The sequence below is a fragment of the Neltuma alba genome, unplaced genomic scaffold, assembly GCF_004799145.2.
Source record: "Neltuma alba isolate B1F8T4 unplaced genomic scaffold, ASM479914v2 tig00010927_pilon, whole genome shotgun sequence".
Lineage (NCBI taxonomy): Eukaryota > Viridiplantae > Streptophyta > Magnoliopsida > Fabales > Fabaceae > Neltuma > Neltuma alba.
Window position 1 is genome coordinate 330,648 of NW_021635703.1, and position 14,299 is coordinate 344,946.

At 36.0% G+C, this 14,299-nt stretch overlaps 1 protein-coding gene across 3 annotated transcripts; it reads right to left on the reverse strand.

The window, feature by feature from the left end:
* Window positions 1–10,050: 10,050 nt before the first annotated feature.
* LOC114760011 (protein NETWORKED 4A) lies at window positions 10,051–14,055 on the reverse strand. Of its 3 annotated transcripts, none has more exons than XM_028949254.1 (4): window positions 14,038–14,055; window positions 13,576–13,627; window positions 13,017–13,128; window positions 10,051–11,674 (listed from the first exon to the last, which is right to left on the reverse strand). In XM_028949254.1, exons 2-4 carry the CDS (start codon window positions 13,588–13,590, stop codon window positions 10,161–10,163), a joined length of 1,641 nt encoding a protein of 546 aa, XP_028805087.1. In that variant the 5' UTR covers window positions 13,591–13,627; window positions 14,038–14,055; the 3' UTR covers window positions 10,051–10,160. The 3 variants fall into 3 exon arrangements, with proteins under 3 accessions (XP_028805087.1, XP_028805086.1, XP_028805084.1); XM_028949253.1 differs by having other exon boundaries at window positions 13,964–14,049; XM_028949251.1 differs by having other exon boundaries at window positions 13,779–14,045.
* Window positions 14,056–14,299: the final 244 nt, after the last annotated feature.

Here is a 14,299-nt window from a genome sequence, read left to right on the forward strand (position 1 = left end):
CAAAAAATATCCACTGAACCTATCAGATAAAATCTGAGATAGGATATATAAATATATCTTTACCTCATAATATCATGATATTTGAATTTAATATCCAGAATTAATCACAATTAATTCTAAATATATATACTATCTATATATTTAATCTATACAATATAAATTAATTAATTTATTATAAACTAATCAGATTTATATCGTAATTGATTGGATATGATTCAAGGTGTTTGACCAAGTCAAACATATCACAATATCGCTTGGATATTTGACTGGTATATTCTCTTTATACTCGGTCAAATAATCTAACCTATCAAGGGCAGATCCAAGCCCAAAATCCAACATCTCCCACTCGCACTTGATGGGCTGTCCATCGTGTGATAACTAAATCTTTCATTGCTTCATACTAGGTGTCTGCCATGACCGCGTAGGCATGACGTCATCGATTTAGGTACTTGTGCACTAGGAATTCTTTATACAGGATCAGCACACAAAACACCCTTGGTGTACGTGCAAATTGTATGCTTGTTGTCTTGAATGCCCTAGTTTTATCCATACACTTTACTTATGGCATATCTAATCCCTCTTGAGTTATTTTGTTCACTCAGATTGCTTTCCTATACATATGGTATCCACACTTGCTTAGTTGTTCTGTTCAACTTGCAAAGGACATGTCACAGACACCAACGTAGATGTGTATTTCAAGATAAATCTTCCTTCTGACTATTCATCATTTAGATTTGGCATAGTCGCTTTCCCATTCTTGATCATAGGGTTTAGGCTAGAGTAGCTGTCGCTAAACTAAACCCTTGTGATATTGTTTAAGTCTTGAGGGCATTATGAAAAGTTTATTTCCTTTCTGGGACTCACACCGTAATGGATCAGAGACCTTCCATCTACGTCCCATGTTGCGGATTTGAGTGAGCTCATGCAGTATGAATTGCATGCTACGGTGCTCGATCCACTAAGTGGAGTATGTCGCTTTTGGTTTTAGTAGCACCGTACAGACTTAAGTTCCAAATGTACTCCAACATTTGAACCAGAAGCTCTTTCATCACAACTATATATGACGTCTTACAAGTAAAGAGTTCCTTGTCTGGCTTCAGGTCTCATGGATTACACATTATCCATGATTCGACCCAGACTTTTATGGGTCTCATCTCAGTCTAACTGAGGTGACATTTGTGCAATGATTCTTCTTTACCATCTCATGGTGATCATTTGCTATCAAACCTTCTATGTCCCATGATAACATAGCGAGGTGGTTACTCGTGTGAGTGAGCCAACCTTGTGACCTGTACGACATATTAGTATTGCAGACCTCGTGCCTATGCATGTATAAATACACAAACGTATATACAAGAAAATTTCCTTGAACTAGATAAAATGCATTGAATTACTAAGTAAGAGGAAACGAAAAAGTTTAGTACAACATGCCTTGTGCCTGCGCAATTGAACAAGAAAAAGGATCAAAAAGAAAAAGAGTTCAATACATCATGCTCTATGCATGCCCAAGGCCTTTATATGCTTAACAGAAGGATCTCTAGCTATAGGCTTGGTTAGGGGATTTGCCAACATCTTATGAGTGGACAAGTATTGAACTGTCACTTGTTTCTTAGCAATCATATCCCTTATAAAGTGATATTTTATGTCTATATACTTAGTACGATTGTGGTACTTAGGGTCCTTTGCATAGGCTATTGCTGTTTGACTATCGCAATGAATTAGAGTTGGTCCCTTACTACCACCATGGATTCCCAATCGTACTAAAAATCTTTTGAGCCATATAGCTTCTTGGACAATTGCAGAACACACTATGTATTCTGCTTCCATAGATGAAAGAGACACACACGTTTGTTTCTTGCTGCTCTAGGAGATTGCTCCATTATTTAGTAGGAAAGCATAGCTTGACGTCGAGTGTCGCTTGTCCAGGTCTCTTACCTAATCAGTATCGGAATAACCAAGGAGGAAAACACCAGACCGGACCAGCCGGTTTAACCGAAAAACCGGTGAACCGGTCTGAGGTCCGGTCTGGTTTAGCTTAAAAACCAGCCCTCAATCAACTCGGAATGACTCGGAACGAACCGAAAAAAACCGGTAAAAACGGAACCGACCGGTAAACCGTTTTATTGGGCTGGCCGGTTGTTTTCTTCCCCCTTCTTTCTTGCTCTCACCTGTCGTTGGACACCTCAACATTTGCGGAGACAATGAATACTGCAGAGAGACGTGGTAGAAACAGAGCAGATCACGAAGGTGGAGGAAGATAGAACTTTGTTTGCGCCACTTTGAAGCATACCCATAGAAAACCGGAAGACAAGCAAAAATATAATAGAATGAGTAGAATGAATGGATGAAGTGTACAGAGACAAAATGGGGATAGAGTTTGCTGTTTCTTCGTTTGAGAAAGAAAGAAGTGAAGAAGGCAGAAGCCATTTGAGAGGCAAAGGAAAATGATGATGCGTGCTCAGTGAGGCAATAGTCATAGCTGATAGCCTATTCTGCTGCTTGTTCACTGTCCAAGGCAAAAAGAAGAAAGAAAGCCTGCTTCGTGATGCGCGATATAGGGAAGAAAATGAAAAAGGGGTGTGCACGTGGGAGAGAGAAGAAAGAGGAAGAGAAAAGAAATGGTAAAAAAATTTAAAAACAAAAAGAAAAAAGAAGATCCCATTCGGTTACAGGAAAGAACAAAGAAAAAAATAAAAAAGAGAAATAAAAATCATTTATATACATAAATATTTTGTAACATGATCACCCATTTAAAAATCAAATATTATTTTTTATAATTAGAATATAAATATTTTTATCAATTTTAACTAAATTATATTATTTTAATTATCACCAGTTTGATTCCGGTCTGACCCCGATTGACCCACTAACCCTTAACCCAGTGTCTCAACCGGTTTAGTATTCGGTCCTGTTTTTTGTTCCTTGGGAATAACCCTTAACACGAAGGCCGTTTCCTTAATAGCACAACTCATAGTCCATGGTTCCTTTTAGATATCTCATAATCCTCTTTACAGCTTCCCAGTGTTTTACTCCTGGATTGGATTGAAATCAGCTCACAAGTCCAATTACGAAGCATATGTCTAGCCTGGTACACAAGATGGCGTATATTAGGTTGCCAATGGCACTTGAGTATGGGACTCTCTTCATGCGTTCTATATCGCATTGTTTTATAGGACGCATTTCCTTGCTTAGGTTATGTCCCTTAACTACAAGGGTATCCATAGGCTTACAGTCTCTCATATTGAAATGCTCAAGAATCTTTTGCTATGTATGCTTTTTGTGACAATGACAGTAATTTTCTAGAACAATCTCTTCTTATCTTAACGTCTAAGATATATTCTGCTTCCCCTATGTCTTTCATCTCGAAGTTCAAGGATAACCACTCTCTGATCATCTTTATTAGTCTAAGATTGGTACCACTCTCTCATGGCGGGTCGGTCCAACACCTTGTACTCTTGCGTGTGCCTATGACTTTGATTTATATCTCTATATATCTTCAAAGTCATACTGGTCTTATTTCATCTCTGCTCCCACATAGATGACCGACCAGGGACATTTAGGATAAACCATGAGTTATCCAAGGATAGTCATCACAGTAAACATGCAAATAATATGATAACATAATTAATAAATTCATAAATCAACAATGTTCATAGCACAATGATTGGCCCCTAGGGCACAATTTCCAACACAAACCGGGTCCAAAAATAAGCCCTCACGCCCCCAAGAAGAATTCCCAAAAAAATTTAAAAAAATATAGGGGGAGGGTCGCCTACTCTCAGGATCGGTGCGTGTCATACACGCGCCGCCTTTCCGGCCTCTCACCGTCATCAAAGCCATTCCATTTGATTCCTTACGCCTTAATGAGTCTATACATGTTCTTTTTATGACTAAAGGGACCTTGGGTGGACCCGTGGGTGTGTCTTAGAAAAAAAATAAAAATTTCAAAAAAAAGCTTTTTTTTTGGAAAATTTATTTAAATTTTTTTTTTGGGGTCAGGTCGGTCTACTGGCTTGACTCCATGGAGGATTTGGGTCAAACAGGCCCGAAACACAGCATTTCACTTAAGTGAAACGCTGCGTCCTGGCCAGCCCAAAACGGTGCCGTTTTGGGCTGGTCAGGTCGTCCCTGACCTCCAGCCGGGTTGACCTGAACCCAGCTGGAGCTCCGGCGGGTCATGACTTCGAACCTCCATATCTTCCACCTCCGTGCTTTGTTTTACACATTTTAGGTGTCTATGAACTTATATTTTTGTGTTCTACAACTCTATGGGTTCATATTCTTTAAAAAAACATCATTTTTAAAGACCCAGAAACTGGTTCGTACAGTCGATGTTGGAGCTTTTGAAAAATGGATTTCGATCACGTTTTTGAACCTCACGGCATTACAGGTAATGTTTTCGAGCTTCAAATATATAGGTAGAGTGTGTATTTGAGTTTAAATCACAAGCTTCTCAAATTCGAATGATATACAGGCATATTAACAGCAGCGGGAAAAAATGGATAATATATGCATGCATATATATGTATTGAAAGTCTCAAGATCATTGTGGCTCTGATGCCAATATAAGAATGAATAGAGAATGGATTGGAAACGTACCGGGTCGGATCTCGGGTCGGGTCGGTCGAATCTTCTTAGCTCACGTTTAAGCTAGACTATAAAAGTCTGAGCTTTTGAGTGCGCAGCAGAGCACCTCTTTGTAAGAAAGAAATGAGAGAGAGAGAGAGAGAAGATAGTAGGAAAGCTCAACTACTGGAGTGATTTGAATTGATGGGGGGAGCCTCTATTTATAGCTTTTGTTAGGAGTATTTTGAATAGCCAAAAATATCCATTGAGCCCATTAGATAAAATCTGAGATAGGATATATAAATATATCTTTACCTCATAATATCATGATATTTGAATTTAATATCCAGAATTAATCACAATTAATTCTAAATATATATACTATCTATATATTTAATCTATACAATATAAATTAATTAATTTATTATAAACTAATCAGATTTATATCGTAACCGATTGGATATGATTCAGGGCATTTGACCAAGTCAAACATATCACAATATCGCTTGGATATTTGACTGGTATATTCTCTTTATACCCGGTCAAATAATCCGGCCCATCAAGGGCGGATCAAAACCCAAAATCCAACAAAAAATGAGGAGTTGGTCTCAATTTCTTATCAAAAGTTGATGTCAGTTTTATCGCACATATTTGTCAAATTTATCCCGCACTTTATTTTGTCAAATTTTGTTCTTTAATTCGAAGTGTTTGCAATTTGTTTTCTCTATGCACAAGGGGGGAAAATGAAATAGTTTTATCGTAAATTTCATTTTCCTAATGTAGCTTTAACATATTTGTTTATTCATCTTTTTCTACTAATGGGGTAGTGAATTTTTCTTTTGTTTTATTTTTTTGGCAGTTCTTCTGGTTAAGATTGAATTTTTTTTTAATGAATAAAAAAATTCAAATAAAAGAAAAAGAAACAGCATAATAAACTTATGGAAGAGGGGCATTAGAGTTCAAAAGAAAATATTGTCTGAAATATGAAAAGAAAATCCGGAAAAAAAATAAACAATGCAATAAGATATTCTGCAATGACATTAGAATGGATGGAGATGCAGCTTGTTATGGCAATGACGAAGTTTCCTTTTTTTTTTGGCCAAAAATGACGAAGTTTCCTGTAGCTTATAACTTCCATCGAATCCTTCGGTAAATTTCTTGAAGAGTAGTACCTTATATTTCGCAGGGGTAGGAGATAAGTGCTTTGTTGAGGAAGCCCAAAATTTTACCCAGACAGAATTTTGAATGGGTTCACCACAACACATCTAATATTGATGAAGAAAGCAGAAGATTTCTTCCTTCTATAGTCCAACCATACAGAAACTTATTAGAGGGAGAGCTAATATTTTCCAAAACATACGCACAGCTATGAGGAAATGGACATTTTCTAACTGTACAGATTGTTTGGTTAAGATTGAATAATTCTTTTTTTTTTTTGTTTTTTTAGTATCAAGATTGAATAATTCAATTAGTCAAGCAAATTCAGTCTAGTCTGGACATTTCAAGTCAGGTTCGGGGAAAAAAAAAATCATGGGCCAAACCAATCGAGCTAGGCTAACCTGGATTGTCCCTGCATCATTAAGGAATTAATCCTTCTTTTAATTGTATGTTTTAAAATTTTTTTGTTGACATTATTACGTAATGTTTTTTTATTGCCAGCGATATTATTACGTAATACTCCTTCAGTCCTAAATATAAGACCTACTTTATAGTATAAAAGTGGGTTTTATATTTAATATCGAAGGAGTATTAAGATTATCTTACAACTCTCTCTTATCCATGATATAATATGTTAGTTAACCCTTTTTGCTAATCAAAGAATGTTAGTTGAATGGTTAAATGTGTTTTAAATTGTCACAAAAAATGTGTTTTAAATTGTCACAAGAAATGCATTTTAAATTGGTAAAAGTTACATATTTTATTTTTATCAAAGAATGTGATTGGATGCGTAGCAAAAAAAAAATATTGAAAAATTCTTTCTTCTCTCTCTTACATTTAAAATTCTCTCTCCTTCTTTTAACAAGGAGTATGAAATCTACGGTAAATTGTATCCTGTCACTTTTTTACATTTTGGATAGGAGGGAGTATGATATTGTTGTTGAGTTTTTTTTTTTTTTTCCAATTCTAATTTTTCAAATTTCCTGATAGTATCTTAAATTATGTTACTTTTATTTAGGAATATATATATTTTTATAATCTTATAGGTTTTTAATATCTTTTTGTGATATGACATTTCATTTTTTATTAATGCTTTTTAAATATATTGTTGATTTGAACTTCACTTTTTTTAGAGGTCAAAATTTTAAAAAGAAAGCAGAGAAATAATATTTTAATAAATTTTTTCAATATCTTTTTTTGCCTACGCTAGTCCCAAGTCCAGACTCATTTTTTGCAATCCACTTTTGGCATTTTATTAATATAAATTGTAAAATTTATAATAAATCATACTGGCTACAAATTATAAACTATAGAACTTATTCTCTATTCAATACAAATGACTCATCTAAAATACTACTAACTATTGTCCTTAATATAAGAACTAGATAACTAATTTATAAATATTAAAAAAAATAATTAAATTAGTTATTTGTAATAAATAGATATTATTTTTCTTAAAATATCAAAAAAGTCTCCAATTACTATCGGCACGGGAGTCTTGGTGGCTAACAATAGAGTTTTAGCGGCCAAAAACTAGTAGTAGGGTCTTTTTTCACTAACAAACTAGAACTAATAAAAAACAATCACCTAAACAATCCTATGCAAGGTATTTATCAAAGGGTTAAAGTGCAATCCAACCCCCCAAAGTTTTTCATTTGTCGTAATTTAAACTTAGATGTATTTTAAGACACAATTTTTGTCACGTTGTATTTCCAAGCGGGGCAATGTTTGACTAATTGGATGGTTTGGTTATGTTGACTATGAGTACTTGAGAAAACCAAAGACTAGTTCTCGAATATGTATTCGAGAAGACCAGTTCTCAAATATATATTAGAAAAAAATAATTTAGAGACAGATAATTTGGCAAAACGTAGGGAGCTTCTCAAATATGTACTAGAGAGGATCAAAGACCAGTTCTTGAATATGTATTCAAGAAGACCTGTTCTTGAATATATATTAGAGAAAAACAGTTTAGAAAAAGGTAATTTAGCACAACGTAGGAAGCTTTTCAAATACGTACTCGAGAAGACCAATTCTTAAATACGTAATAGAGAAAACTAATCAATAAATATTCTTGGCATGGTTTTGCTAGAAATTATAAATTTAGAAAATGCATTTGTCATTAGTAAAACATAAATTCTAACAACTCATACATATCCCAAATAAACAAGCAAAAAACAAAATACATTTCCCAAATCTAACCATCAAAATACATTTCGAAAATGCAATTTCAATTCACTTCAACATGGTTACGTTACAAATACCACAACATTACTGACTTGAAACGACAAAATAAATAACACCCATGATATGATTAGACTTGCCGTTACTGTGTTCAACTTCTTCAATAGTGCTAGCTCCTTCTCTTGTTGCATCTCTACTTTCTTCATTTCACCTTACACCATTTCCTTCGTTTGGACTTTCTCCCCTCGCAGTCTCTCACGTCCACATTCTCACATTTCCATTAAAAGGTTTATCTACATGTTCCACAAGCACATTAATCACAACCTTCGACCTTTCATCTGCATCTTCATCGTGCCATGCAAAATACCCACATCACCCCTGCACAATGTCGCAAAAAATTACTACCCATTTTACTAACCCAACAATGTAACACACACATACCTCCCAATAGTTAGGGCATCCATAGAATCTTCTCCCAAGTTCCATTAAGTCCACCATGGAGCAGCCAAACCGCAATGAGAGTATCTCTTATCCCCTTCGTATTACGACTCCGCACCCTCCCTTAGCATCAACGCTCTCGTCCTAATGCTTTCTTATCGGGGATGACACAGATTCTTCCATCATCTTTGCCATAAAAGTCTCCCAAAGTGGTTGCTCTCTCGATAATGTTTCGCACTTCGTGTGCCCTTGACTGAGTTTCAAATGGCATCTATCTCCTTTAATGAACCCATCCAACCTATACATTTGCTGTGTCTCCTATTGAATGACGTGTCAATTAGTTTCTTTCCGGTGTGGGAGTTTTTTGACGCCGTTTAGCCAAACCGTCTAATAGGTCAAACATTGCCCCACTTGAAAATACGACGTGACAAAAATTGTGCCTCAAAATATGTTTGGGTTGAAATTATGACAAACGAAAAACCTCGGGGGATGGATTGCACTTTAACCCAGTTATCAAAATACTACAATTAAAATTGTTTAGGTGAAAAATGAGTTCAAAATTGTGAAAAACTGGTCTTGGTCAAGAACGATTTTAACTTAGCTCCTCTCATCATATCATCTGACCATATATTTGACATTTATATCTTTTTTAATAAAAAAAAGCAAAAAGTTTATGAGGTTAACTATTTCACTTTTCCTACGCTCTCTCCCTCCTCTCCTTCCTTCCTTCATCTCCGGCTTCTCCTTCCTTTTTTGCTCCAGCGTCTTCTCCTTTCTCTTCCTTTTAATCTCCGCTCAAGCATCTTCTCCTTCCTCTCATCTTATACCTAGTTATTTCGTTTTGGGAAGCTAGTAGATGGATCATGTTATTGAATACAACCATTAAAATATTGTTCCATGAAATTGACGAGGAGAGAGCATGGGAGAGAGGGGTGTTGTCAACTTATGGTCTTCTCAAATAAAGTAGGGTAAAGGTGCAATTTTAAACCTAGTCTTATTTCTTAGTTACAATTTTACTCCTGATTTTTTTTTTGGTTTAATTTTAACTAATGAAATATTATTTACCCAATAAAAGATTATTTGCTATTATGGTACTGTGCAAAGCAGAGGGTAGCCATGATATTTCTAACCACTGAGGCAGGTCAGATAACACATGAAGAATGAGAAAAGAGAAGGAGGAAAGGAGAGGCGCAAGAGCGTCAGACAAGGAAGGAGAAGCCAGAGATGATGGGGGGAGAGAGTATAGAAATGGTGAAATCGTTCATCTCATGAATGATTTTGCCTTTTTATTAAAAAAATATAAATATCAGGTATGATAAGATAATGTGACAAGAGGAGTTAAGTTAAAATTATTCTCGACCTTGATGAGTTTCCCACAATTTTGAACTTGTTCCATGTTTGAACGATTTGTAAAATCTCAATAAATACTTTCCACCATACAGAATTTGAGTATTTTTTTTGTTTAAACTGTTTGTCGCATGTTAGTTAAAAAGCCAGCAGTAGAGGAAGCTTTTTTTAATTACACCATAGCAATTAGGTCATTTCACCAAAAAAATGGTTTGCTCCAGAATAGTCTTTAAAGATTTCACAAGAATTAAGCCGTTTTGAGAGACCATTATGGGATTCTCATATTTTGGTCGTCCTTCTATGTCTTCTCCCTTCAAAATAGTGGAATATAACGTCCTTCAAGTAAGACAAGCAACATAAACGTGATCATGTTTACTAGACAACCGAAAAGTCCAATTTAATGACCTTTACTGATCTACATCATATTGAAAGCATAACAAAGAAATAAATACATACATATGTGTGTATTAGGAGGCCAACACTGAAACTCTTCTGCGCTCAGCATAATCTTGACGAAGTCTGTTATAATCATTTCTGTAATGCTCTAGTGAAAGGCAAAGCTGCCTTATGGCTTCTCGTTTCTCTTCTGCTCCCTGTAATATCTCATTTTTGTGCCGTTCAATCTCTTCCTCTAGTTCCTTTCCTCTTTGTTTAAGCTCTTTCACTTGCTTCTGTGCGTCTTCCCTTCCTGATAACAGCTTCACATGTTCCATGTGTAACTGGTTCAAATGCCAACCCAGTTGTTCAATCCGATCATCTCTTCTGTTTATCTCTATCTTCAGCCTACCAACTTCTGCATTGAGATCATCTCTCTCCGATTTTAATGCGTTCATAGTTGCATTTAGATTTTTCCTGTTCTTCTCTCTTTCCTTGATTTCACCCTTGAGTGCCTCCGTCTCTGCTTTTTCAGAGTTGACGTTCCTTGTCTCTGCATCGGCTATGGCTGCTTTTAAATCTCTGATCTCATGATCTTGGTCTAAGAGACCGAGTTTTGTGTTTTCAAGTCTTTTTTGTAGTTCATTGGTCTCTTTTTTCTCAGTGTTGAATTTGGTCTTCCAAGCAGCGATGTCCTTCGAAGCTGAGTCAAGCTGATCCTGCAGTTCCTGAATTTTCTGAGCTGATTTTATGGTTTCAAATTCTAATGAAGCAATATGCTTTTCTGAAGCTTCAAGTGTTTCTTTGGTGATTCTTAGCTCTTCCTCAGGTGACTTAATCTTATTATGAGGTTCTAAATGTTCCTGAGTTGATGAAAATTCTATAGTAGCCTGCAAATCTGCTGGCTCCAGGGACCTCAATCTGTCAAGCTCAATCTTTAGAACGGAGATTTCTTCTTCTGAAAGCCTTAATTTTTTGTTCACTTTCTCCAGCTCTTGTTCATATTCGTTAACCTTGGCAAGAATCTCTTCACAATTCTCATTTCTTTCCCGTTTTTCTGCATTCTCCTCTTCTTGCTGCCAGATTTTTTCTTTCAAGTCGCGTACCTCAATTTCCAATTCCATTATTTTCCTGCTTTGCCTATGATAATCATCAATACTTCCTGGGAAACCTGAGTCATTGTGAATGGAAGAATCATCAGAGTCCTCCTCAGAATCTGATGTCATTGAAGATTCAGATCCTTCACCGTGTCCAGCATCAGAACCATTTCCACCAGATCCAAGAAAAACATCAAATCCGGCAGCCCGATTACTGGATTTACGATGGCTCGGCCTTCCTGGAGAAGGCATGGTAGAAGACAGCCCAGAAACAGAACCAAGGTCAGATATACCTGAGCCTTGGGATTGAAGATCAGAGGGGATGTTCTTCCTCAATTCAATCGTGACATGATCATAACGTTCAGCTAGAGAACGGTACATTCGATAGAAATCCTCGACAAGAGAAATCAATTCAGGCCTCTTCTGATAATACATCTCTGCCTTCTTGGCAAATGAATCTGCATCCTCTTCAATCAGTTTCAGCATTCTCTTCACTCTCTTGTCCATTTCTGAGGTGAAATATCGTTTTGTCATTTTCTTGACAGGCATTTTGATGAAAAATTGATATTGAGATTTGATGGAACAGTAGAAAAATTGAATAATGGAATATGTATGTTTCCTCTGGGGAATTCTTTCTCTAATGAAATAAGGGTAAGAGGTAACCAAGATGCTAAAATTACACCAACGTTAATATCTGAACCTGTTTTAACTTTTCCATTTTTAGGTTGTGGAATAAAGATCCCAAGTACCTTGATCGTTAAAAAGCACATAATAGTCCAGCACAAGAGCAACAAATTTCGTTAGAACAACATAAGGAAGGAGCCCCATAACGATATAAATACACACGGGTTTTAACATATATTCATCAACAATCACTAATGGAGCTGGTAAATTAACCCATGTCTTATTAACCATCCTAACCCGGAACTGCCTTTAAACGTTTTCAATCTAGGGACAACAATTTACCCGTTAAAATGTGGGTATTTCAAGGATCAACTGATGGTTAATTTCCTCACGTGCCTAAAACTTCCCATTCACATAAATGGGTTAAGTGCAAGTAATGGAAATATGGAAGGCTAAAAATAGCTAAATGAATTTTGATGGAGAAAAATGTAAAGAGAAGTCAGGTCCATGTGTTATCTTCATATCTAATTTGAACAACTTAAATCTTATTACTTTCTTTTATAATTTTATTTTTTCACCTTCAATAACGCGGAATGCGAAATAACATCAATGTTTTAATTATTAATCTATAAAAAGAAATAATTTTACTTTAAAATTTTAAAAATAAATTAATAAAATCTAGACTGTCCAAATCTCATGGAGATGATTTATTGATATGGGCAAGTAGATGTCGCGCAAAGTGGGCTCCTCACATTTTCCTTTGACAAAATCTCAATCGCTGGGTCTGGTTAAAAATAATAAACGCCAAAAAAAGGCTAATAAATTATGATTTGAAAAATTTAAAAGTAGAAAAATGATCATCAAGCACATCTTCATTCTTGCAATATATAATTCCAGGTTTGTCCCTGAATAATAAAAATTAGAACCTAGCAAAAATTATTGGGGGAAAAAAATCAACGTGTACCGACAATATCTAATTTAAAAATTATGGGTCCCTTGTTAGTTGACATTATTTAGGCCAGTCTGAATACGTCTAATCAATCATGAACCCGAAGCTTTTGATGTCTAAGCACTCACCCACCAAAACTGTATTTGACATGTCCCAAGATTTAGAGCAGAAGCTGCATTTGATGCTTTACTTTGCTCTTCTTTTATTTGATTCATAATCGCGATCGGAAAAAGGAATACAAACAAACAATATGACCAATAATTTCCACATTTGCTCACCTTCAAGATTTTCTGCAAGCCACTTTGAATTCTTGGGACTAACGTGACTGTCCCACCACCAGGAATGTGATTTTCTTGATTCCAACCTCTTCATTTTCTGTTTAGCGTGAGTCTGAAATAAGAACCAAAGTAAGAGAGGCCATGAGGTGGTAGGGAAGCCGATATTCAAGAGAGTAAACAAAGTTACAAAAGAGGGGGAAGGAAAATCATCAATAAAAAGAGGACCTAAAATACGTAGATCCATTAGTATAATGAATTATTGCACGGTTGGGAGTTAAAGAACAGCTTAAAGAAAGATACAATCCATTTGTTCGAGACATATTAGTGGCAGAAATACACGTAATTGAACACAGAAATTGGAGGGCTTGATGCTTCACAACTGTGCAATCCGTATAAACAGAAAAATGGGTGAACAAGTGGGATGCACGGAGAAGATGAGCAGAAGATGAGCAGAAGTATGGGACACAATATAAGTTCACAGGTCCACATGTGCCTGAGCTTGATAGACAGTATAAGCCATTAATGTAGTAATAAGTAGCGGTCAAGTTCATTGACTTACCGGAGAAGTAGCCATCCGCCTTCACAATTGCTGATACTGGTTCGTTGAAATTCTGAAATTAACACAAACTCCGGCATAAGAACCACTTCGTCACAAAATTAAAACGAGAATTAGAAACAAACTAGTAGCATTCTGCCGATTCAATCTCGAAAGCACAGATATCATGTTTTTAATTACGAAATCACAAAGAAATCAGCGAATACCAGGCCCTGCCCTGCCCAGTTCAAATGCCCGAAGGCGAATTGAAGAAAGAAAAAGAAATGGCACAAAGGGAGTGAGAAAAGTCATCTTATACAACAAAAATGATTCAAATGTTGAATTTGTTGGCCAATCGATGAGGGAGAATCAAGAAGAAAACTAATGAATTTGCAATGAGAATGGTGGAGACATATAAAGAGAGAAGCATGATTAAAGAAGAAGAAGTGGAGGAGGCAGCTTCAACGCCGAAGAAGAGAAACATACACACTCGAGTTTGAAGCAAGCAGCAGAGGAAGGAGATAAGGATTGAGTTGAGCGTGGAAGCTTTGAAGCAGAGCCTAGGAAGTGCGGTCCCATTCCGCCTTTTATATAACGCCACACTGTATTTTCGCGCTTTCCAACGCCACCTCAATAATACATTGTTTTTTTTCCCTTTTTCCTACTCTTTGGTTGGGAGGTTTAGAAAAAAAAGAAGAGGGAGGACATAAGAAATTGTATTTGGTTCAGAAAAAAAATGAAGGGGAGG